We start from the raw sequence: 25,778 nt of genomic DNA on the forward strand, positions 1-25,778 counted from the left end.
ATTAGAGAAACGCATGACGCCTTGGTTATCCAAGCACTCCGCCATTCTCGCGAGAATCTGCATTTCCCTGAAGAGATCAAAACCATCAATCCAAAATTAGTCTTAGATCAGCAAAATTTCTCTGAGACTAGAAATCCTCAATATTTATCTGTCCAGTTATATTCCGCAAAATAATACGAAATAAAACTGTAATTTTCAGAGAATTGTTCAAAGATCCATCGATTAGGCCTGGATCGAAGTCTCGTTTGTCCGGCAATGAGCTCGCGCTGAATCACACGCGACAAATAGCAACCGCTTTTTTTCTCCTAACGCGCGCAAAAAGAGACGCAGTCAATGCGCGCGTTTTCCCGATCATTAGCGGACTGCACGTGCAATGCCATTTTTTTTATTTCAGGTCGCGAAGGCCAGAGACGCTTTAAATATGGACAATAGCAAGCGCTCTCGCGTTACGCGGCTAGGCGCAAACTCGGCCGATTGACATTTCGAATTGCGAACGAGCGGAAGAGAGGCCTTTGTGCATTTCCGAACGACGGGAACGATACGAGTCTCGACGAGTTTTCGTCGTCGCATCGATTACCTCGAGTCGTATTATAGGTGTACCGTGGCGCGTCGAAGCTTGAGAATGTGAATTGAGTTCGCGTTCTGCACTGTTTTGCAGAAATGCAGCGTTAAATTTTACATGACGGCGGTAAGTTAAAAGAGAAACAAACTAACCTTATAAAAGTCCTCGTTCCTCTTTAATATTCAAACATACTGTAAGAACTCACAAAAATATAAACTCCTAATATACAAGAATATTCCAAAAAGACGTAAATATATTCGAGATACGCTCCAAGCTCGCTAACGAGCTCGCAGGTAAACTTTAAAACAGATTTAAGCTCTCGTTTAATTTAAAGGTGTAAAAGATCAAATGCCTCATATGAATATAATATCGCCATCTTCCCGCTGCACCGTGTTTTAATTCTCGTAACAAAGTTCTCCATTTAGTTCTCGTAACAAAGTAATGATGCAATTGCACTCCAACGACGCGTTTCGCTGATCACGCTGCGTAAAAACTGTTACACGCGAATATGCGTTCCTCTCGTTCCCCCGTTTCAGAACATTTCTCGCGGAATTCGCGGCGGCGGCCTGCGTCAGATCGAGGACGATCTATGTGCCGCGCGTTATGCGTGCGAGACCGCGTTTCGCGATGCCGTCCGTGAGAAAGAAAAAAAAAGAGAAAAACTCGCGCAGCACGTTATGGCAATTGTGTCAGAAATTCTCGCGAATTAATCAGCCCGCCGGTAAGTTTGCTAACGAACCAAAACGTGTTTCGTTACCGCAGACCTCAATGGCAACCATTCAGAAATCGCGCGCGCGCCCGCGCGTCAATGACGTAACGAATTAGCCATCAATTGGAGAAGGTCGAATCGAAACTTGACGAGTCTATATTTGTTAAAAATGCCGGAAATCGTTTCGCAACCTCGAATAACTTCTTCAGGAAACAAGCTAGATGTTGAAGCTGCTGAAAACGATCCGTCGAAAAATTACGTCGCATGAGATTCCACTCCTTTTTTCTATTGTATACAATCGAGATTAATTGTTAATTGTAATTGTGAGATATAAAAATAAATCTCGCGAGAAGAACGTACATGTTAGACGGCTATGCACCGCGTAGGAAACGAGGGCAGAGGGGTGCAGACATGCACATTCAGGGTGAGCGCAGATAAGCGGCCACGGACCGCGATAAGCGAATGATCGATACGCTTCCGGTGGCGTGAAATGTTCCAGGCTACAATTATCGATAATTACGAAATAAACTGATTCGATGCTTCGTACGCGGTCGGGTAAAAACCTTAACACGCATTAACCGTAGACCGTGCACGCAGGCAGTGCACGCGTGTGCGTGTAACCGGCTGTGTTGGCAAACCCTCGCCTTTCTTGGCGACTGGTCTGACTCATTCAACGGCGGAGAGAGACCGCGTTAATAAAAACCGTGCCGATTGTCTTATAAAACAGCAGAGATGCATTCAGAGCCAGAGGAATGTATCGAGAGATGTGCTGAAGCAAAAGGAAATACCAAAATCTTTCTTGTAATTAAAAAAATAATTAATAATTTGGAATAAATACAAATATTAAATGTATTGCAAGTATAAGGCAGAGTAAGGGAATAGCGTCGATGAATAAATAACGGAAGTATAACGATTCCAAATGGACTTAAGTGGCATTTCAATAAGATTACAAGCTGCGAGGGACAATGACCTCCTCCTTCACCACGGAAAAATAATCGATTGTACAAACCACCAATTTGCCAACTATGTAGTAATATATACCACTCCTAAATTATAGACCTTTGTTCTTCTTTTAATTAAAAATATATAGTTCGTTTTTACTTGAAAATATATAGCTTTGAATTTTTTTTCTTAATAATTATTCAAGATAATTCGATCGAGGATACGGGGATCAAATCTTGCGAGCTTTTGTATTTAATGTGTAGAATTGTAGTGTCAAACTATGATGAGAAAAACAGCGGAGAAAAGAAAATAAAAACTATCATTACATAAATATTGACTGACTTGATGTTCCCAGTGCGTAGGCATGAATTTATACGGAACAAACATCGCGGAACACGCTGTTCCCTTTAATTCCAGAGCACTCGACCACGAAAGTTCGCGCTGATGCGACGCTCGTAATTCAATTTCGATCTGCACACACACGGTCAGCCGGAAGTCGATTGGTTCCCATCGCAGAATTTCCTGGCCACACGCGATCGCGGCAATACCAGAATCCGCAAATGTATGCTACGCTAAAAGACATGCGATTCCAGTGACACGGCGTTCTTTAACCCCGCAATTGCACCGATGTTTTTTTAGGCTTTCACGAATCACGAAGAGTTTTCCGACGTGATAAAAGAAATTGAAAAACATCACAACGAATTACTGTAAATTGTTGTAATTTACATTGCAAGACCGGAATAAATAACTTCCGACTAACAGAATATTAGAATTTATTATATCTCACTTTCGACGCGCGGATTAAATTATTCGAAACGCAATTTCGTCTACAGAAAATTTCCGTTTGAATGTCCAAATGACAGCGGATCGCTACTGTGGCGAACGAATGGATAGTGACAAAGCCCGTCCGATGATTTGAATTCCAAGGACGAGTGGAAGCCTCAGAAATATTCCGCGTTGGCGGACTAATATTGTGCAAAGTGCGCGGCGCATGTGTGATGTATTGTATAAGTATGAAATAATCAAAGTTCGCAGGCACGACCGCGTGATGAGCAATACGAATTGTAAGTAGCATCATCATAGGATGAACTAATACGATGTTCGATCGACGGTATCTCATCATTCTCTAAAATTAAAGCCAACCGATGTAATTCTATGTAAAACAGACAAATATATTTTGCTATTGAATATTAAATTTTTAATAAATATTATACAAAAATTAAACAATTTCCAATCCTGTCGTACTTGCATGAGTAAGTGCAGGATAACGAAACCTCGTTCCTAAATTTTAGGTAAACTTCAAATCACCTCTTTAACGACTATGATTGAATTTTTTTTTGCTAGGAAAAACTTAAAACTTGTTAACGTTAAAAAATTACTAACGACGAAAAGTTGTGATAACGACACGCTTCTCATCCAATTTTCGCAAAGGAAAAAATTTTCTAAATTCGTTACGGAATACGTCGCTCGTCCAAACTTCTCTGAGTTATCCAGCCGATATTTTAAGGATCGATATCTGGCGCCTTGACGAGTTTCGCGTCCGACAGTCAGCATCTGTTGGAGAATTAATAACATCAAGGAGAGAGCATCGCGGGAAATGCCACCAAATTTGCTTGCGTTTGCAAAGAGCGCTGAGAGAGAGAGAGAGAGAGAGAGAGAAAATGAGTGCCGCACTGTATATATTGTGTGGGAGGCTGTCCAACGGAAGCACCCATTGCTAATATCGATCGTACCGCATTCGCGACGTGTATATGTGAACGACTGAAGTGTCCGAAGTGTCCGAGGGTCGGTCTGATTCACGCGATCATATTTCTGGCGCGCCAGGTGTACGCGGCCAAACGAAAACGGCGTGACTCGGTATAGGACGTGACACCGCGAATACCCGAATACGAAGTTTTGCGACGAGGTTGCAAACTCTGCGGCGTTTAGCGGATTATGGATTGCAAAAATTTTAGCTCTCGTTGAGAGAGACTCGCGGGGAGGATTGCGAATCTCCGCTTGGAAATATATGATGCTGCTTCTCTTTAAAAAAATAAAAAAAAAACAAAAAAACTGTAATGTTTAATGACGATGACAGCTTTGAGATTACTTGCGCGGTAACTCCGAGCAACAGTGAGAAACAGCGATAACTCAAGATAACGTGTGTAATCCACGGGCGGAATGCTCCGCTCCCGGTTAACCCGCCGTAATAAATGCTAGGCTGGGGGATAAGTAATGCTCATTCACACGCGCTGGCACAAAATCCTTGATAAATAGGAAAATATTTCACTCTCGTTTTCGTTACTTCCTCTTGACATTATTTTGAAATTTCCAACGTGCGGAAATCTTTTTTCACGTCCGAAAAAAATCACCCGCGTCGCGACACGACGGTTGGGAAACACTGCGCAAAAAGAATTAACGCTCGAAAGCGCAATGATATTTCTTCCCATGCGTACCGCAACGTAAAGTGGTTAACAATAAAGCAATTCCCGCGCGGTCTTTAAGAACCTCTGCGAATTATGAATGCCCCGGTAAGCATTCAACGAACGAAATGTGCAGGCTTCACGTCCGCCGCCTACGTGGTACAAACACACGGAATAATTAATAAAATTTCGTGCTAAATAATGGATTATACCCAACGGCTCCGTACCTGCGAGAGATTAATTCTCCCGATTAATACACCGATTGAGTCTCACACTGTATAGACCTCTTTCAAACAACACAAGAATACGGTGAATAATAAATCAAATTTCATATTGAATTATGTAGATATCCCTGCAAAAGCCACTCTTAATGTACGTCCAAAAGTTATAAATAAGAAATTTCGCGAATACAGTCATTTTTTGAAAGTTCCATCTTTGGGACGTTATAAACGTGTTACAATTCTTATGAATTACAATTTTCTTTACAAAAATAAAAATAATAATTTTCTCTTACTCTTATATAAATAAAAAAGAATTTCAAAATGTATTTCCACACGTACGAAGAAAAAATATATTTTCGACTCTGGGGAAATATATATATATATATATATACAGGCTTGCATTGCACACGGCCGAGTTTAAGAATCTCTCGCGAATTATGAATGCCCTGATAAGCATTCTGGAGCTCGACACGGCGCGGCGAGCGGCCGCTGCCTTAGTCCATTTACGCGGAATATTTTCGCATGACTCAAAAAGTGAGTATTGTGTCTGGCGGTCGTGTGTTCCGCCGGATCAATTATGCCAGTCTCCCCTAACGCCACTCGCTCGCTCGCTCGTTCGCTCGCTCGCTCGCTCGCTCCTGCCGCAACGTGCCGCCTCACGAACGAACGAACGAACGAACGAACGAACGTAACGGTGAGCAGCCGTCGAGTGTGCATCCGAAGTGCGGACTGCTGCACCGAGCGAAAACTTCATGTCCCGGCTTCGTCTATAGTTGATGGTACCCGGCGCGGTCGTGCCCGTACGCTGAATTAAATATCGAAAGATATATCCACCCCGCGCGCTCCTATCTCTTTCCATAACTGCCTCCGAGAACGAATGAGCTTCCCCAACCGAGAACTTTTGAGGACTTATATACAGACTCGGGATATCTTCAAGAATTTACGAAAACAGGGACAGACGGGATAGCAATTTTATCGGACTAGATTTATGACAACCGTATATGTGTCTTTCCAATGATCGTAGTTGACGATCTTTATTTTTACTTTCGCAGTTTTTCGATTAATTTCGACTCGGTTCTTGAAATTATCTTGACAAGTAAAGCGACGTCTACAATTTAAGACTTAAAATTTTAAAAAATTGATCAATCACAATCAATTGCTCTTCTCATGTGAAATGAATAATCAACTATGATTGATCAATTTTCTGAAATCTTAAGTTTGTAGGCGACGCTTAAAGAATGCATTAAAAATATTTCTCGGTTAACTCCTAACCGCCAAGTTGAATTTAGTTCATTCTATTACAGTGTATATTACTAATCTACTGAAAAATAAATAACTAAAAAATAAATCAGAATTAAAATCAGTGACGTGCACTTCATGTGCGAATACATACATATACAGCGTTTAAAGGGGTATACCCGCGTAGAAATCGTAGTTAGCAATTTGCATGATTATATTCCGTCGACATGTGCCAGCATAAGTATGCCGAATAATCGATATCGGGCGTCGCACATATATAAACAATCGCAAGATCAATAAAGAGCATAGACATATCACTGACGTCAATTTTGGATCTAATACATATTTCCACTTTTATACGAACGAGAACGCCGGGCTCATGCCGGAAGTTCGCGATCACGAATGTAAGATTTCATCTTCGATTAACCCTTCAAGCATCGAGGAGGAAAGGAGAGCAAATACAGTCTCGTAACAATTCACTTTCTTCCCCCATAACACTTCCAATAATTTTAAAATTATTAAAACCTCAAAGCAACTTCAAATTTACGCCGTTCTTAATTCAAACGTTGAAAATAGTCGATTATTTGATCCTTGAAATATTAAGCAAAAAAAAATCGTCCACATTGGCGAGAATTCCTTAATAATTTTGCGGCGACACTTTGCCGATAGTCAAACAAATTAATTAGCTGTAAGAAATCTCGTTTAATTTTACCTCGCAAAAAAAATCTCGCTCGTTTTCGCCACAATTCTTGTCGTTATTTCGCATGTTGGCAAGGAGTTAGGCTAACTTAGAGACTTTACTTTAAAGCAGAGCGCGTTTCGTGACTTCCGCTCCTTCGATTACGTTAACGAGAACGCAACTCCGCCTCCGTGCTGGAAGCTCGCGAGATTTTCGGTCTCGTTCTACATGTCGGGAACAACACGCGCGGCGGTGAAAGGAAGTACCGTCTCTCGCGTCTCGATCGACTCGGCTTTGAAACATCCGTTATTACGCCCGCTCGCAGGAATTCGGATGGCACGCCGATAGAATATCCTCGGAAGCAATTTCCGGTGAAGAAGGCGCCCGATAATACGTCACCCCTGGTACTTAAACTCACGCGTGTCAACTGCATTTCTCAGAAATTAAAGTCGTTCCCGCACACACAGTCATTGCGCCGGTAATTCAATGCGCATTCCGACAATACATCTTTTTATATCTTAAATAATGTAAAAACCGTCACTTTTCCTTCCCATCAATTTAAAGCATCCGTACAATAAATATTTAATATACCAAATATAAAAATAATATATTTTTATATTAATTATGTTATATTTAAAAACAATTATTTTCGGTTAAAAATGAATCGATCTTTGTTAACCTCGATTGCAAGTCTCGATTTAGGTCGCGAGAAGAGCCATTTAATTCTAATAATTTAAGAATAACTATTTTCTCATCCCGATATTGAATCCCCGATAGAAACTCCTTGAAATTTCTTCAAGAATCTTTCTTTTTTATCTCAACATTTTTTGATCAAGAAATCGAATAGAAACTATCTGCTCCTTCTTTTAGAGTCATTGAACAATCAGATACATGTATATTGCGAACATTGTTGCTCTCAATTATTTACAGCGATTTGCGGCAAGCCGCGAAGAACGGGCGCTGCAAAAAGTACTGCGAGGGAAAGACGAGGGAGGGCAGCGAGATCCTGGCAAGAAAAAAAAAAGAAAACAAATATGGCGCGAAGGGGAGAACTCGGCACGCGCGGAAGAAAGGTCGTGCACGAAATTTCCCGTATATGGGAACAGGAGTTCGGGCACCGGAGGCCGACCGGCCGGTCGGCCGTTCCGAAGGATCGGTCCAGGCCCACGCGTGATCGTCACGCGTCGATCGGGCCCGCGGCGCGGCGTGACGCGGCCCGGCCACGTGACAAGCGGACGCGGAAAAACACGGAGATGCACGAGCTAGACCAGGTGAAACGATAGAAAAGAGAGAGAAAGAGAGAGGGAGAAGAGCGGATATAAGAGACAATGGGGAGATAAGGAATAAAGAGAAATGTCAGAGATAAATAAAGGAGTGAATAAGGCGCGGCATGAAGCGGAAGAAAGAGAGAAAGAGTAAACTGTGAGAAGAAAATGAGCGGAAGTGAAAGAAACTGGACTAGGTGACGAACGGATCCTTCGCAGGGGAAGCAACGGAGGAGCTCTTGAAGATTCGCATTCGGCGAGTAGAAGACTCTCTCGATAAGTACGAAAGAGGCGCGAACGAGGGGAGACGGTTAGGATAAGGAGAGGCCCGATGAAAGGCGAGTGGGAGGATGGACGGAAATTCGCGATGAAATAAAGGAATCGGCGCGAGATCGAGCGAGGGGGAAGCGAGAACCGCACAGCGACGGACGATCGTCAGGGAGAAACGGTGCGGCGCGCGCTCGCGTGTGTGCGACACGACTTAAACGACACATATACTGGGTTGGTATTTCCTTCGCACTACTCACCGTCGGTCCTCTGGATGTTTATGCTGCAGCCGACGTCGATGTTGCACGTACCGTGATCCATGGTCATTTAGTCGGTCTCGCGCACCTCGTACGGCACCATAAAACGCGCTCCGGCTTCCTCTCTTTGCGCTAACTAACCACGACCAACGGGGCCCCGCACGCGGCCACGGGACTTAATCGACTCGAGGGCGCGTGTGTGCGAGGAAAAGAGAGAAAGAGAGAGAGCGAGACGAGAGGGAGGGAGCGAGAGACGGCGATCGACTCGCGCGACCACGACGGTTGACAGTTACAGAAGCGTTCGCATTCAAACTCGCGCGGCGACCGGTCGGGGCCTCCCAGGTCCCCTTCCTTCCTCTTCCCGCGGGGTCCTCGACGGTGACGCGTCCTCCTCCACCGTCGCCCGTCCCTCGTCGTCGCGAGTCCTCTTCGCGTATCCGGGAATCGCGCGCGCTCTCCTCTCTCGGCGCCAAGGCACACGCCCGTGCGTGTCGGGCCGCGGTTCTCGCTCGTCTCCCGGCCACGAACGTTTCGCGCCGCGCCGCCGTCCTCGGGCCTCGTCCTCGCCGTTGCCGTCGTCGCCGACGAGGTCAGGCAGCGCGCGAACGAGCGAGCACACGCGCGCGCGCACACACCGCACGCACACACACTCACACACGCGATCCGCGCGTTCGCGTACCAGCCGAATTTGCACCCGCGGCTCGGACGTTTCTCCTCGGTATCTTTCTAACGCGCGTCCGACGGGACGGCCGTTCCGTTCGCTTTCGTGCCGGGATACACCGCCAGTGTCCGTTATTGACAACGGAAGGACTGCGAGCGCCAGCTCCCGGCCGGCGGCGCGCCGATCGCCCCGCCATCTGTCGGCGCGGGGTCCCCGGGCCGATCGCCGCGAAGGTGGCTGGTCCTGACATCTGTGCCGCGCCGGGAAAAGACGCTACGCGATCTGCATTCGGTAAAACTCTGCTGTGCCCTTTGTATCGATTACAGATCCCTCTTACATTATTTTCTCATTAATATTAAAAAATAAAACCTAGATATATATATTTTTGAATCCTATGTATATTTTATTATTTTACGCTTTAGCTCAACACGATATGTCAATTTTGTAATTGTAACTTGATACTTTTGGTTTACAAAGGATAAGATTGAAAATACATATTTGAGAGTTATACATACATATATGCATATGTATATAGCAGGACGTATACATATAGAAGAAAGGCTTCAACTAAATTCTTATTATTTTAATTTATTAAAGCTAATATACAATTCTTAACATAGATAAAATTATTTTTTATTGTTTAACATACAGAAAAAACATTGAATTAGAGACTGAATTATTAGAAAATTTGTTTTAATTTTATACTGATTGAAATTGAATTAATCGCTGATTAAGTTGATTAGAATTTAAAGTCGCTTTATTTAAATTCTTTTAATAAATTAATTAAATATTGATTATTTAATTAAATAATTGAATTAAATATATTGCGATATTTAATATTTTGAAATATGCGATCACTTAAAATTTAAATTATATGATGTAACATTGTGATTTTTTTTTATAATTAAATATTAATATAATAAATTAAAGTTTTGTGAAACATCTTGTTTCTTCTTATTTTTTCAATAGCTTATGACTCCGTGATTTGACTCAACGAACTTGACTGATACGAATTATACATGTATATCGATCTTCTCTTTTCTTCGGTTTCAATTTTTCTTGATTATCATCTTTACAGCAGGCGATTCCGTAGCTTGACGGACCAACGCCTTCAATTCTTCCAGATTGAAATTTTCCGACTTTAATAATTGTTCGATGATGTATATCGTTCTGCAATTACAAATCACACAATATTATTAATCGTGACGAATTGATTTTTGTATTACGTAACTATATGATCACTTTTATCAAAGATCGTGATATCCTCACATGTCTTGGCCTTTGGCTTCCGGTAATCGTGAAGGTAATTCGCCAGCTTTAAATTTTTCGTATACCTGCAAAATAATTCTTTCATTTTTAGAATTTTTATGGTCCCAATTTAAAGGCCTATTTAAATATGTAAATATAAAACAATGTAAAGTTATTCTAAATTTTTATTTCACATTTGTTCATGTGACTTTTTTGCAAGCAAAGTTTTAAATATACGCGAGACAAAATTTACCAATCGCACCTCCAATGCTCGTTTGACAATCTTTTCGTCCAAACCCGCGCTTCGTGCAGCCGCGTGTGCGAAGCTGCGAGCCACTTGTCCACGAGTTAAACTATAAAGATACGCCACGGAGCCGTTCTCGTTTGTAACAAACTCGAAAGTCTGTGTAATAAATAATAAAATAGGGAAAAGATCACATAGGAGAACAACGGCAATTTAAACAAAATTACTTCGGCGTCGCGATTCCGGGTAGAACACAAAAGTCATAATGACATTATGAAGTCATATTATATAAGGAGTGAAGTGATATTATATAAGGAGATGTCATTATGACTTTACTTATCACTTATAAGTCACAAATAATGTAAGAATTGACATCGTTATTATATTATTTGTTTCTATGTTCTACCTGAGGAGCGAGTGCTATATACTGCAAATGTCCGATCCGAACGCGTTTTACCTGCTCCTCGATTATCGGGCTTTGCGGCAACATGTTCATTACCCGATGCATATGCGTGGCCACGAAAATGTGCGGACAATCGGTCCCTCGCTCGATGAAATTATTCAACACGGCCGCGAGCAGTGACAAGCCACTCACCTCGGACGTTCCGTTTCCGAATTCGTCCAGAATAACGATCGAGTTTGGCGTGGACGCGTAAAGAGCGGAGTTTATCTAAGAGACCGACGGAGAAATAATTAAGTCTCCGCCGAGGAGGCTCGTTAATTCAGCAATTAATTAATTTATATCGCGCAAGATCTGCTCCTTCGCGAGGGTTTACGACTCCGAGAGGCGTCTCCACGTGTCTCGAGGGGGGGGAACGTTGTTTATTTACCTGCCGCATATCCTGCAGAAACATGCTCGTATTTAGAGCGATGCTGTCCACGGACGTGATCTGCGTCAGGATGTGAGTCACTATTCCGATGGTGGCCGATTTGGCCGGCACGAAGCAGCCGATGTGAGCCATGAACACGATCAGCGCGACCTGCTTGAGATAAGTGCTCTTGCCGGAGGCGTTCGGGCCGGTCAGGATTTTCACGAGGCTCTTGCCGTCCCCGGAATAGGTGTCATTCGGAACGAACGTCGTCAGGAACTCCTGCAAGGGATGGCGACCCTGCTCCACCGCGATGACCTGCCGGTCCACCATGTTCGGTTTCACGTAATTGTGCTCTCGCGCGACCACGTGAAACGCCAGCAATCTGCAACCGATCGGCACGACGCGAGGAGTGTCTCAAAGGAGTGTCAGCCTATCTCAAAAATAAATCTTCCAAAGGAGTTCAGAGCTGCTTCTTAAATTTTGGTCCCATTAATTCCTTTTAATTATAATTCTTTTGTCTCTTCTTTTAATCTAATTAATTATAATTCTTCTTATCTCTTACTTTTTTCCTATCGCTAATCTCAGTTCGCACGTCTCCATTGAAGAATTCGTAATCGTATCTGATTCACTCACGTGTCTAATTCGGCGCACAATTGAATCGCACTGAAAATCGATGCGGCGTGCTTATTTATGTACTTCACGAGCTTCAACATAACGGCACTCTCCCGCTTGTGTATCCTCAGACATATATCTCCTATGGTCTCGTCTAATTCTGAAAGATCCCAATTTTCGATCGGCAAAACGGACGCGAAAAGAAATTATACAAATGCACGATCGTGATACGTATATATATATAGGGTTTGAAATTATCGCAAGAAATTGAAAAATAATTGAAACCTCTGGCGCTGGGACTCTTATAATAACTTGTGTTGTTGCTGACGAATTTTAGCTCCAGATTCTGTTCCAGAACCGCCTTTTCGGCCGGCGACGGATTCCATCCGGTTATCGCTAGGAGATACCCGATATTCGGTATGTACACCATCTTGCAGATCGTCACCGAGTCCGGAAGGTGCTCCTTCATGTCCTTCTGTCCCATCCGCGACAGGGTCTCGGGCAAAGTGCTTCTCACGTGGTGCACTGGGTATTCCCGGATGGAAATGTAACACGCAACGTTTGGACTGTCAGGGTACCACGAGTACTCTCACGTACACCATGCAACGCGATAATGCAATTTTCGAAAGTCACACTGTTACGCGAAGGGGCTCAAGATCAACTCACGATTGTCCAAGTGCGAATCCACGTTCGCGCGTATGATGAAATCGTTCTCGGATCTCTTCGCGCCCAAGTCCACCATGTACTCGATGAAATACTTGACGTAACGCACCTCCTTCGTGATACTGCCGACGATTTTGTGGAACAGCCTTACTTTCTCGCGGTGCTTCTCGCATATGTCGGCGATGTAAATTATAGAGGAAACCGTCTGCGGCGTGAAATACAAAAAAATAGAATATAGGACGCGCATTTCGCGCGCGCGCGTATAATGAGTACCGCGCGAGTAAATTATCGAGTTGGTCGATTAAAAATTGAAAAGCGTGATGGACCTTGTGCAATCGTCGCCAGTCAGAGACCTTAGCTTGCTGCGCTAAATGTCGGTCCATAACAACGTTAGTGAGGCGGTAAACGTGTCTCAAGCACGACGTCAGATTTTCGACGATACTCTGGTTGTCCGGGTTCAAACAGAATTCGACGACCTCGAATCTTTCGTTAAGAATCTCGATATTTCGAGTGGGATGTCGCAACGTTTTCCTACAAAACGCGGAGTCTTTGAGTAAAATACAATAGCGTCCCAATAATTATATAACAAAACGAGGATAACGTGCCATAAAAATTGCGCTCCGGGCCGCGATTGGCAACGATTCAGAAGGATGAATAAGCTGCCACTTTGCTTCTTCGCCGCCGCGTCGCCGCACTTGAAGAGGCTCGGGTGATGCCTGGCATGTACGATATTCAACGCCTCGTATGTGTCATCGTCCATCATGACGATATCATGTCTACGAAATCCCGCGTGCGACAGAGGAACGATCGTATATGTACGTAAAAATGAAGCAAAAAAGTCTGGACATCCGACAAATATTATAAAATTGGTCACGATAAATTCTGAGGAGAGCGCGTGATCGCGATTTTAACAAAGACGTATTCAGAAAACGCTCGATGAAGACTCGGATCTTTCTCTCATGCGATACAACGTTCTTCCGAGGGATTACCAGCGGATTAAACTCCACTACTACTAGCGTGTGTATAAAGTATTAATTCTATCGCGAGGGATATTGAAGGGACTCACAACGTCACGCTAGTCAGCGACGCGAAGCCAGGCCTGCCGGAAGGATCCAGCGCGATATTGCTCCAATGCTGGTCGATGTAGATCAAGAGCAGGCCGAGCGCGTGGATCATGACGATCGACTTGAAGTTCAACAGGCCCTGCAGGAAGATAAGCCTCTCGACGTTGTTGGCGTTCGCCGGCTCGGACCGGAGCTTGAGACATCGTACCCTGTGATAGCATCTGTCGAAGCTGTGTTCCCTCTTTCGCATCACCCTCAGCGAGACCCGCGACGGCCCGGCCGTGGTGCTGCTCAATCCTGATTCGCTCTGGCCACTCGACGTTTCCGACGTTACCAGGGCCTCGAGCGCCGTGAGGAACTCGTCGGACGTGCCGGAGATCGTGATGACGTAGCGCGGCTGGCACTGCTTGTAAAGGGCCCTCGTGATATTAAAGTGAACACCGTCGTCGTAAGTATCGTCCATCACGAACAGCTCGGACGTCAGGATGTTGTAGTAAGCCGCGCCCAATTGATTGCATGACCAGATCATCGCCAAAATGATCTACGAAGGGGAGGGGACGAGACTTGCATTTATTTACGAGATTCGCGAAGTACGAACGCGAGGTGTGATCCTTTCATACTAACGATTGAATTCGTTATTCAACGAGATTTTGCCCGCTTTACGCGTGATTATATATAATATTTTATTTTTTTACGGAGAAAAATCAAAGAATATTAATTAAACGAGGAAAATGGAGAAGAAAGATATTGCGATACCCACTAAACGGAAATAGATTGAAATTTTAAGTCGTGGCTGAAATGAATTGAAATGGAATTGACGTTCATCATTCGTGGAAATATGAATGCATTTCTATAAAGGCCAATTCATTTCAGTCCACGGTTTGAGCAATTTCAATCAATTTAAATTAAAAAAAAAAACAATTTATTCCATTTCCGTTTACTGGTTTAAACGTTCCGAAATTAATTTAAAGATACGAGCCTCATCCCTATCCGTAAAATTGTCGCCTTGCACGGTAGAGCCGGCATCGCTCTGCTGTTTCGGTGCCGCCGCGACTGATTTCGACGTTGGGATATTTATCTCGTATTCTTCTTCATCGCTATTTTCGTTCATTATTGTCTCAAAATTCACCTGCCTGCAGAGAAGCACATATTAATGAAATATATAATGACAATATTATTCCTGTCATTTTTAGTACCATAAATTATCTGAGTATAAAAGATACTTGAGTATAAAGATATTTTATCAAGAAACGAATGCATTGAGACATACATATTAGCTGAGGAGGAAGTCGATGGCGCAACGTTTCTTCGTAAACTTGACGAATTCATTTCTTATCGTTTCGTCGGATTCCAGTCGAGATACGTGAACAAGTAGACGCTAAAAGAACAAACGGCGGCCGCACGCGATCGATCTGAAATCCACGCTTGTCGTGTCTAACTTCCTATGTACGCGCGTAAATTGGATTTCAAGATAAGTTTCAAGATAACGCGAGAGAAGACCGAAGACCGCGAAGGAAAACGTAAAGCGCACCGAACGTTGAAAACCGCCCAAGAAATGAGTTGAATTCTCTTTTATATAAATATCAATGTGAAGTTGGCAACGTGAAAGTTGCCAACTTCATTTAATATCGTTTAATTATAGCTCATAACTTCAAGTCGTTGAAGACGCCTGTTGGAGGTTGGAGGTGGGGGGGATAAAGGATACAAGAAAAAAAATTCCACGCAGTCAATAACAACATTATCTTTTGTTTGATTACATTACATGAGCAAATATTTGCAGTCGGTTGCCTGCGGTTGTGTTACCTGTACATAATTACAAGATACTGCCCTAAACCTGTTTTGAGTAAATGCATACACCCGGTATTATTGGTACTCTTCCCCCGCGCGACGCGCTTTTTATAACTACGGGCTATAAAAACGTCGCGCCGCGCGCGCGCGCGCGCGCTAACGCGATAAGCTTAATGGTCTTTGATTCCGCTTCTGTTAATGTACTTACGACAAACATAAATAGTAGATGGACGTACCGAGAGTCGTACGGAACACATTTGGTTAGGAGTTAGATCTGTGTTACTTGTTACACATCATATAAAAGGTATTACTTGACATTAGTTTCGCGTATGTAAAACTGCTGCGCGAAGAATTGATCGCCGCGCGTTGCGCTGTTAACAGCGCGATCGCGATTACGTACGCTCGCAGAGAGTACTCAGAGACTCTCGGAGAATATTCTCTCTAAATCGTATATAAAAAAAAAAAAACTACACGTCTCTTTGTAAACCGGTATAAAATCTCCGTTTTATAAAGTTTCGTAAAAAACCGTTGGCTTAATATTTAGCGGGCTGGCGTACGCGAAATTATCGCGATCTTCGTTTTTTTGGTTTCAGACATGTAGATCGAGGAAAAGAGTCTGCAAAAACGAAACTTTCCAGAGATTCGATATTTCGCGTACACCAGAGAAAATATATGAGTAACATACATCGGATTCTCTTTGCACAATTTTGTTAAGAATCTACACAGTACTCTTTTAAGATCCGCAGTACGGCTTCTAACTCGGAATCGGCGGGGGCGGTTGGGGATTGAAAGAAATGGGTCGATAGCTCTTCTCCTTCACGAAGGGCTGCACTCCGTTCAATACGAAGCCGGTTATGGGGTTTCGCTCCTGCTTGATCGGCTCCACCGGGCTCTCGTCCTCCGTGCTGACGGCTTCCTCGCTGCGCGTTGGACTAGCCGACCTGATTAATCGTTTCTTACTCTTTGCGTTCCATTTCGAAACCATCTACTCGTTTCTTCCTACTTTGGCATCAGCAGAGAACGCCACGACTCGCGACGAGTTTCGTCATCGCTTTGCGACGCGACAGCTCAAGATAAACGACACGGTAATTTAAAAAAGTACCTTTTACTGTACAAGCCATCTAAATAAAATATATCATATATCTCTATGTTTTAAAAATCCAAAGATTTTATATAAATTTTTATATTAGCCATCTAAAGAAAATATATCGTACATCTCTACGTTTTTTAAATCCAAAGATTTTATATAAGTTTAAAAAATATGCATCTATACTACAAATGTACAAGTCATTGATGTAAAAGTCGACATATAAAGATACGAGACTTTTAGCGGAAGTAGCTTTTCTTTTCGTAGGAAAAACCACTTTCGTTCGTAGGAGAATCAATATTTTGCGATCGAGCACACGTGACGCCTCTGCTGTATTTGTCAACGCGTTGAACGCCAAGGCAAACATCTATTCCGGGCGAGTTGAGGATCTAGTAAAATATTAGCATAGTCCTTATATAGGCGCGCGCAAGACTCGGAGAGAACGTATGTGGCCGGCGTTCAACGCGTCGGAAGATAAACCAAGACGCAATATCGCGTAGCGACGATCCCTCTCTCAAACGCGTACGTAACGCGTTCGTTCAATTGTTTGATGCGTTGGTTTACCCATTTCTCGCACTGATGCTTGCCACTTATGTGCGTGTGTGCCATCCTCGCCCAATACGTAGTTAGAAGCGCGGCCATATTTGCTTGGCTTGGTTTAATGAAGCGTTGTTAGATGACTAGAGGTGTTAAGACTACTTACTTTACGCCCACCTTAAAACCTGCGCATGATAAAAAATCAGAAAGCCAAAAATTAGTAGTCGGACGGATACGCGCGGAGTTCCTTAATACCTACGGGTGCGATTAGTAGATTTAATCACTACTGTATGTTTAGCGAACATTAATAACTCGTATTCATTAACTTGCAACGTAAGTGCAAGGCAAGCTGCCACATCGAATATCGACTGTATTATCGGGATGAGCGCTATGAATTCTGTGTATACTGGAACGAGCACAAAAATAGGTCTGAGACTTTAGATAGAAAATATTTAAAAATAACTCCAAAGGATTGGAGATAACAGACACATCGATGGATTTATAAAAATGCAATAGGGAATTAAAAGTCTATAATGTAAATGTATAAATTAAATTAAATATAGTTTTAATTTTTTTTTTACTCTAAAGTAGACAAATTTTCGAAAACAGTTATAAGAAAAATTACTGTTTGTCACATTTGACTTTTACTTTAATAGACTTAAAAAAAAAAAAAATTATACATTGTTCGTGTTCACTTCAGTACACGGGACGTATTAGAAATCATAGTCTTTCGATTCTACGAAATCCTTCTGCTCCGTCGACATCGCTATTATTTCGGGAAACATTCTCAGGGGCGGGGAAATCGTTATCTCAAGCGGAAGACAAGGGGGGGCCAGACTGTATCGAAACGTACCTAGACCGTATGGGTTTGCTCTTGCCGACGGCTTGCCTGGAATGCGGTCTCGTATTCGGTTGCGATAGCTCACTGTCGCTGCTCGCTAAGGAGGATCTCGCCGCCACGGCCCCATGGGCAAAATCTTTCCTGTTGGGCAACGCGTTAGAAGATTATTCGCCATTAGCAGTTCCGTCTCGCAATCGCGAGGCTGTTGTACGCGAAGCCTAACGTAGCCGCGAGCACGTGAGTGAAAGTGAATTCAAAGACTCCTCGGAATGACAGACACTTTGTATATATGTATTGCATGGCGGAGGAGACCTTTACCCTTCTTAATCCTTTTGCGTAGCCTTACGTATGGAAAATACCGCGTTTGCTTCTCACTTTCTTTCTATCGAACGTTGCGCGATAAATATAGAGACTAAAACATTTTATCTAATTATCTGAGATTTTTTTTAATAACATGTGTTTTCCCGTTTATTATTTTCTTCGTTAACTCACAATCAGTTTAAATATAAAAATATATGAGATTGTTGAAAAATTTTTACACATTTCAAGAAATATATATAACTATATATTATAAATTTAAAAAGTACGCGAATTAAATTAGAGTTACAGAAGTTCAATTTTTAATTTAAAATTTATTAAGAAGTTATTTCGTACGATTTAAAATCGATTTCGCTTGTCACGCTTACCTGTAATTGTCGGATCTGGGCGTGGAGCTGAGATTCGCCGTTTTCGCGTGCGCATCTACAAAGACGGGCGAGCTCTTGGGAATGTCGCATACCACTTTAGGGTGCACCGTGGTCTGCTTGTACTCCAGATGCGACGACGAGTCGGTGGGCGCCCAGTCGTAATACTTTGGCCGGTAATCTTTGTACTCCCTTGGTTGCTGTTGATGCTGCTGCTGCTGTTGCTGCTGCCTGGAATCCACGCTGGACGCTCTCTTACGCAAATACTCATCGCTGCTGACGCTGCTCTTTCGTATAGTCGTCAGTTTCGCCGGCGGGACTGACGTGGGTGACGACGCGGATGACGATGGCGCGCCGTCCGGGTCCGCACGAGATAACTGCGAGCTGTCCCACACGGTGGGTAAGCTACTGTAAGATGAGATAGATTCAGTCAATAACAATAATTCTAAAAATCAAAACTATTAAAAATAATTAAACAGCGTCAATCTTAACAAAATTTTTTTAAAAATTATATTTTCATCAGAAGTATCTTTTTATTATATTTCTAACTATAAATTTGGATATAATAACGTCTTAAACATTTTATCTAGAACTAAACACAAAACTTTTCCACAAGAAATTCAATGTATCTAAGAGTTTTAAACATTTACTTTCAAGTATAATTTCAAGAGCTTACCTCAAGTTTTCATCCATACTGTACAAGCGAAGCTGCTGTCTAATATTTGCCTTTTCTCGCGCTCGTTTTCGTTGGAACTCCTCCTCCACCTTACGCATCGCCTCCAACTCGCCCTTTCTCTGTCTTTCCTTGGCTTCCGCCTCCCGCGACAGTTTTTCCGCCAATCTGCGCCTCTCGATCTGCCGCACGGTACTCTGGAATGTGAATCTACGGCTTTTCGAGTTGCTCTTCAACGGTGCCTTGACTTCCGGCGCAATCTCCTTATCGTCCTGCAAATTCTGCTGGCCACCGATGGGCGAAGTACTTCGTTGCTTCATCTCGGAAATGTTCTCGCACGATTTGGAAAATCTATTATTCACTTTCCCGTCGCTCGCGAAAGACTTCTCTTTCAGAACGACTCTCTCTGACTCTTTGGGATGCTTGTTCGTCTTCTCTACATCCTTGCTCGGTTTCCTGAGTTCGTCCACACCGTTCTTGCGGTACTTCGGCCCGGAGCTGTTACCAGAATTCTTCTCGCTTTCCGCCGCCATGTTGCTCCTGTAGCTCAAACTCTGCGGCTGATACTGAGAGTCATTGGACTCGGGCAGGTACATTACGTGACCGCCGGAAGCCAAGTACGAGAACGAGGGTGGCTTCATGATCACGGGAAAATCGCCGCGATCCTCCAGGTCCTCCACCAGGACTTCGTCGTCGTCGTCCTCGTCGTCGAAGCCGGGCTTCCAGCCGGGCGGCGAGGATCGCGTCGCGTCCGTGATCTGGGTGTGCTGCAGCGACGTCGGAGCGCTCGTCGACAGCAGCCAGTTGTCGTCGAGAACGTCGCGAGTACGTTTCCTCTCTAAATCTAGCGGCCCGAGTCCGAGAGCGCCCGACACCGATCTCTTCAGCTTCTGCAGCGAGTTGAAGGTCGAGCCCTCCTTATTCTTCAAATCCGGGTTGTACAAGTACATGCGATTGTCGTCGCGCGGCAACGACAGCGAGAACACGTGCGCCCTGGGCGGGAATTTCACCGGGGTCGGCATCGGCGGCGGCGAATCTACTCCAGCGTCGCTGCTGGACTCCTCGCCCAAGTCCTGCTGCGGCGTCCACGTCGGCCTCGTCGCCGGCGTCTTCAACCGGTTGTTGTTGGTATTGGTGCTGACGTCCAACGAATCGTCGTTGGCCGCGCCGGCGTCCCCGGATATGCCGGAATCACCCGACTTGTCGTGCGAGCTTCGCGGACCAAGCGCGATCAGCGGCGGAGGCGGCCTCGACAGACGTTCGATACGCTCCTCGAACATCACCTAAAAATCACCAAACAATGTAAAAGTTTAATCGAAAAAGTCCTGAAGATTTTACGTCTCTTCAATTCACACGCTAACTATTTGCTATTAATTATTAAGATATTTTAATTGTATATCCTTTGCGCGCTTACCGGAACTTCCTCGCTCGCCGTGCTCATGGTTGGTCCAGGTGCTTCCAACGCTGACAGTAATCTCCACGCTGCCGATGGTGAAAATCGCGGAATCTCCAGCTGTTTCTTGGGTAACGTGGGTCGCAATTTTAATGAGATGTCCTCGGTTCCGCTTTTCCCCTGAAAATGCGATTATATGATCAATTAAAAAATATCTCCACTTTTAAATAAAAGAATTACGTGAAATGACGATCTTGTAATTTATTGATGGATCATTTTACATAAGTAAAAAGACAAACGTGTTACTCACGTCATCCGTGTAGTCATGGCATTCGATCGATCCATTGATCTCTCTGGCCTGCAACCTGGACTGGATTTGCTCCATGTGCTGGTCCACGCAATTCCGCGACTCATTCGATAACGCTTCGTCCATGCCGAAGTAGAAGGTCTTCGGTGCGGATTTCTCCGGCAGCGGCAATCTAGAGAAACGATCGGGATCATATCACATCTTGCGCAACGATTACGAATGAATGCGCTAATTAGTCATCGCATATTTGTCGTCACCGGAAAACTAAGTTGCGTGCCTACGTACGCGCATCCGTGCGCACGCACGAGACGTTCGACCGATAAGAGAAAATGATTACCGGAATCGCTCGATGCGCGCGTACGCATCCGCCGCGACTCGCGAGAGCGCGAGAGAATAAATCGATCCGAGAATGCGGGAGCAACTTACACGTGCCAATTTTTCTCGCGGGCGACTTCCTTGGCTTCTGGTTTCCTCGCAAGCTTCTCTTTGGATTTCGCGTCCTTCTTCTCCGCCGTCGCGGGAACAGGTTCGCAGGACCATCTCTTCTCGTCCGGCGCGCCATCAGTATTCCTAACGTCGCTCTTCCGCCATCTACGATCGGGATCTCTCTCCTTCTCCCTCTCTTTGGCCTCGCTCGTCCGCTCGGGCGTGCTCTCCCTCCCGGAGCCCTGCCCGCGAGGATCTGTGACCCTGATGTAAGGCCTCACCGGGCTCTCCGATCTGGTTCTCCCCGGGTTCTCCGCTGGGTTTTCGTACTTCCGGCTCTTGGCGACGCTCTTCGCTCGCTGATAGTCCTCGAGAAGCTCCCTTCGGTGCTTCTCCGAGTACCTCTCTTCCGAGGGATGCCCCACGGCGTCCAGGCGATCTTTCGTACTCTTCCGAAGAGGTTCCTTCGCGAGGTGCATCGCCGTGGGTTCGTCGAACATCGATTTTTCCACGAGTCTTCTCTTCCCGCCCGATGCAGCCTCCGCTTGCCTCTCATCCAAGTAGTCCTTGTTCCTTCCGGCATCGCGAGCATTTCCCTTGCGCTCGTCATACGAGTTATGCTTATTTTCGGATCGATTGCAACGATCGGTCAGTCGCCTCTCCTCGACGATCCTGTCCGCGATCGCGCGTTCCTCAGGGCAACTCTCCTCGTTCCTCGCTGATCGTTTCTCCGGCCTCTTCGCCTCCTCGATCTTGGACTCTTTCGCGCATCGATCGGCGTTGCTGCTACGACACTCCAGGTTCGCCGACTCCACGGAAGATCTGCCGCCGCAGTTGAGCTTGTTGCGCACCTTCCTGGCGACCTGCATCAGCTCCGCCTGGAACTCCGGGCTGCTCATGCTCCTCTGCAACGTGTTCTTGCCGTCGAAGATCCGCGAACGCCTGTGTTCGTCCCGGCACCAGCGATCCTGATGGACATGGTTGCTCTGATCGCGCCAGACGAGCCTGTTCTCCTTATTGGCGGCGCGACTGTCCTCGCCTCGCCATCGTTCCCGTCGCTCGTTCTCCAGCTCGCTGCCGCCGTTCTCGCAGCGTTCCGCGGCAGCATGCGTCTGCGACGACGACGAGGAAGAGAGCCAATTGACCTGCGCTCTCTTCGTCTCCGCTCGCGTCTTGAAGAGGCGCGACCGCCTCGGCGGCGGTTGGACCTCTTCCTCCCCGCGGCAACCACCCGGTCGATTCTGGCCGGATTCGTTGTACCTAGGGATAAAATTCCTACATCGAGACATAAATGCTTTAGATTGACATCAACGTATAGAAAAGAAACTCTTGATTAATGTCAACATAATTTATGTAGTTGATAATTATAAAGATCGATATCATATTTTCGGTGAAAAATTATCAATTTTACAGAAGAACGTCTACAGAGATATTATTAATTCAAATAGAATCTCTGGATGTATAAATAAAATACCGACTTACATAAATAAAACAAACTCGAGACACGAAGAGGATAATCAAAGTATTCCGTAATATTCCCGTATACCTGTAAGAGTCCGGGGACGATCCGTCAACGACGCCGTTCGACGGCGGCGCCGGTGCCTTGTATTTCTTCTTGCCCCTGTACCGGCTCTCTCGCTCCCTGCACTCTCGCTCGGGATAATGCCCGCTTCCGCAATGCCGGTGCTGCTCCATCGCGTGCTGATGCTGCTGCTGCTGCTGCTGCTGCTGCTTCCCGTTGCAGCGCGCCGCCTCCCGCGCCATCGGCGAGTACCGCAGATCGGGCTCGCTGCCGAATCTCTTGAGCTCCTGCATCTCGTTCTCCACGCAGCATCTCGTAGCACCGTTCCCGTAGTAGCAGCAATGGTGGTCGATCTTGCGGCCGCGCGACGCGCCGATGTTCGACGCCGAGGTGCTGCGGCTACGAAATATTCCCTGCTGCAAGGCGAGAGGGCAGGCTCTTAAAAAATCCCCGGCTCTCTTGAATCCCCCCTTCCCCCCTCCCCCTTCATTTAACTATATTTTTACAACGATCTAGATCTCGACCGCCTTGTGAACGCGCGCGAGCATGCTGGGAGCGAACAAAATATTATTACGTCTGCCGTCTCATAATGGAAGTTCTCATTAGCGGAGCCCCGGCGATTATATGCATAACGGGTTAAGAGAATATTTTTATCTCTTAAAGTATTACATAAAGGTAGAACGGTAAAGTGTTACGTTTATTCTTAGAACACTGTTGATATACAAAGCCGCTATACGCGCGGCTTCCTTCTGACGCGCGTAATAAGCGCTATAGAGGACGATATAGGTGCACCGTGACAAACCGGAGGGGAAGGGGGGCGGATGAGAAACCGTCTCGGTCTCTGTGCGACCGTCGCCGGCACAAAGCCCGTTCGATGAAGGCCGCGTGATACATTTCGCGAATTCGCGGTAAAAAGTCGCTCTATAGAATAATCTTAACCGGGTTACGACACACGGGCGCCCGGCCAAAAGACGCGGCATAACGAATTTCGCATGGATGCGCGCGGATTACCCCCCTCCCCCGCGCTGCAGAAGAGAATTCTCGGACGACGGAAACGCGCGTCTAGAAGCGGAGACAGAAGGAGGCTAGGCACTGCACGAAATCGGGAAATTAAACCGAGGCGAATCGGAATGAAAAATTATCTTTTCGGCTACTTATGCGAAGGCGAACTTTCACGTTGAGGGGATTCGGAGCAGAAAATATTTCGATTGAATGATTTGCACCGAAACCTAAATATATATGTGGCGCAAGGAGATATAGATTTGTTATATCGCTGTATTATATTCATTTGCTCTTCATCATTTTTGGGATAGATATACGAATTAAATGTACAAATTAATGATATCGCTTATATAAAATCTTTCTTATTGTAGAGAAATTTTTTTCTGTTCCCTACTTTTTTCAGAACGCTTTTTCTGGTCCGATCGGGTCCACTGCGGGGGCGCATTTAATACCTCGAAAGTAATACGTATTTTCTGATTTCTCCGAATCGAAGCGGTTTACGCCGCATATCTTTTCGTGGAGGCGTTTCGATGGAACAGATATTATCCTCTCGGAATAAAAACGAACGTACAAAAACGCGACGATGTTCCTCGAGCGAAATTTATTCGGCCTTTGGTTTATTTCAAGCGGTTGACTGAAAATGACTGAAAATTACGACAAATAGAAAAATAGACGTAATGCCCCTATTTCCAATGTACTGAGCAAAAATCGGCACGAATTAAATTTGATCGATAACGTATCGATCTAATCTCTATTATTACAACCGTTGTCCCAATCCCGTCATTATCGTTACCATCATTACCGTTAACAACGAAAATGATCAATCGGCATGAGAATCCCGTGGTGCCCGCGGCACAAATTTCTGCGCGCCCGCCAATAGTGCCCGTAAACTGCAAACGGATCGGCGCGGCGCGACGGCTCGCATTCTGCGGCACCACACGGGGAGCACCGCCACGTCATCAGCGCGCGGCGGCGACTCGAAAAGCCGCCGCGAATCCTTACCTTATTAAGGTCGTGCGGAAGCGTGAGGGCCGGCGGCCTGCGGCCGCTTATGGTTCCCCCGTTGTGAATGATGCTTCCATTATTGGTGGCGCGTAGCCGTTGATTGGGCGGCTCCGGCAGGACCTTGTGTCCCGTCGGCTGCTGCGGATGATGCCTGCCCAGCTCCCGGGGGAAGGACTGCGTCCACCCGCGTCCGGCAATCTCCTGCGACGGCCCGTTGGACGCGCAATATTGATGGGAGCTGCTGCCGTTGTTGCCCATTTCTATGCCGACCTGGCGTCTCTATGGTGCGCACGATTCGCCATTCATCTTGCATCTGGAAGGGATCAGAAAGCGGGGAACCAATTATCTAACGTGTTCGCCTGAAATCCCATTGATAGATACTGCGCGATCTAATTGGATCCCGTAAAGCTGAATGTGCTTAATTCTCTATATAAATCCGGGAATTTTTACGGCAGCGATAAAGAATTACGCCGTTTCTAAAGCATATCATACGACTTTCAGAGGTATATATAAGCTATAAATCAGCTAGATACGGATCATACGGTTCGCGGGAAGTTTATAAGTGAACTCCCGAAAGGACAATGAGCTCTATCAATTACATGATAATTGGAGTAAATTTGAAAGGCGTTGCTAGAGATGGGCGCGATACGATTCTAAACGACGACGA

General features: G+C 45.2%; 4 protein-coding genes across 5 annotated transcripts in view; all 4 read right to left on the reverse strand.

Annotated features, from left to right (window-relative positions):
- Positions 1 to 8,836, reverse strand: part of LOC105450721 (kinesin-like protein KIF2A) — a 35,454-nt gene extending 26,618 nt beyond the window's left edge. The window contains exon 1 of the transcript XR_974491.1: positions 8,547 to 8,836. The gene's annotated coding sequence lies outside the window, so the exon portion shown is untranslated. The remainder of the gene's footprint in view (positions 1 to 8,546) is intronic.
- Positions 8,837 to 10,114: 1,278 nt separating this feature from the next.
- On the reverse strand, positions 10,115 to 13,688 carry LOC105450722 (mutS protein homolog 5-like). Of its 2 annotated transcripts, XM_011690698.1 has the most exons (8): positions 13,110 to 13,688; positions 12,406 to 12,988; positions 12,142 to 12,280; positions 11,527 to 11,890; positions 11,154 to 11,366; positions 10,706 to 10,855; positions 10,474 to 10,538; positions 10,115 to 10,374 (listed from the first exon to the last, which is right to left on the reverse strand). In XM_011690698.1, exons 2-8 carry the CDS (start codon positions 12,602 to 12,604, stop codon positions 10,254 to 10,256), a joined length of 1,251 nt encoding a protein of 416 aa, XP_011689000.1. In that variant the 5' UTR covers positions 12,605 to 12,988; positions 13,110 to 13,688; the 3' UTR covers positions 10,115 to 10,253. The 2 variants fall into 2 exon arrangements, with proteins under 2 accessions (XP_011689000.1, XP_011688999.1); XM_011690697.1 differs by having other exon boundaries at positions 12,406 to 13,688.
- Positions 13,689 to 15,573: 1,885 nt separating this feature from the next.
- Positions 15,574 to 23,252, reverse strand: LOC105450723. The gene is made up of 8 exons (XM_011690699.1): positions 23,129 to 23,252; positions 21,583 to 22,857; positions 21,160 to 21,328; positions 20,871 to 21,029; positions 19,460 to 20,739; positions 18,787 to 19,191; positions 18,113 to 18,241; positions 15,574 to 16,576 (listed from the first exon to the last, which is right to left on the reverse strand). The coding sequence occupies exons 2-8, from the start codon at positions 22,479 to 22,481 to the stop codon at positions 16,390 to 16,392; spliced, it is 3,228 nt and encodes a 1,075-aa protein (XP_011689001.1). The 5' UTR covers positions 22,482 to 22,857; positions 23,129 to 23,252; the 3' UTR covers positions 15,574 to 16,389.
- LOC105450743 lies at positions 23,023 to 25,369 on the reverse strand. The gene is made up of 3 exons (XM_011690730.1): positions 25,109 to 25,369; positions 23,129 to 23,520; positions 23,023 to 23,035 (listed from the first exon to the last, which is right to left on the reverse strand). The coding sequence occupies exons 1-3, from the start codon at positions 25,367 to 25,369 to the stop codon at positions 23,023 to 23,025; spliced, it is 666 nt and encodes a 221-aa protein (XP_011689032.1).
- Positions 25,370 to 25,778: the final 409 nt, after the last annotated feature.

The sequence above is a fragment of the Wasmannia auropunctata genome, unplaced genomic scaffold, assembly GCF_000956235.1.
Source record: "Wasmannia auropunctata unplaced genomic scaffold, wasmannia.A_1.0 LD336057.1, whole genome shotgun sequence".
NCBI classification, from domain to species: domain Eukaryota; kingdom Metazoa; phylum Arthropoda; class Insecta; order Hymenoptera; family Formicidae; genus Wasmannia; species Wasmannia auropunctata.

Excerpts from the sequence above, each read along its gene's own strand:
- LOC105450722 (XM_011690698.1), bottom strand. The coding sequence starts at position 12,604 with ATGGGACAGAAGGACATGAAGGAGCACCTTCCGGACTCGGTGACGATC. Across the intron at positions 12,281-12,405 it reads TAAGAGTCCCAGCGCCAGAG|AATTAGACGAGACCATAGGA; the intron begins GTTTCAATTATT and ends GGGATCTTTCAG. Across the intron at positions 10,375-10,473 it reads GAAGCCAAAGGCCAAGACAT|AACGATATACATCATCGAAC; the intron begins GTGAGGATATCA and ends TTGTAATTGCAG.
- LOC105450723 (XM_011690699.1), bottom strand. The coding sequence starts at position 22,481 with ATGAGCAGCCCGGAGTTCCAGGCGGAGCTGATGCAGGTCGCCAGGAAG. Across the intron at positions 21,030-21,159 it reads GCCATGACTACACGGATGAC|GGGAAAAGCGGAACCGAGGA; the intron begins GTGAGTAACACG and ends TCGCATTTTCAG. Across the intron at positions 18,242-18,786 it reads CCCAGATCCGACAATTACAG|GAAAGATTTTGCCCATGGGG; the intron begins GTAAGCGTGACA and ends GTTGCCCAACAG.
- LOC105450743 (XM_011690730.1), bottom strand. The coding sequence starts at position 25,369 with ATGGGCAACAACGGCAGCAGCTCCCATCAATATTGCGCGTCCAACGGG. Across the intron at positions 23,521-25,108 it reads TTCCGCACGACCTTAATAAG|CAGGGAATATTTCGTAGCCG; the intron begins GTAAGGATTCGC and ends CTCGCCTTGCAG.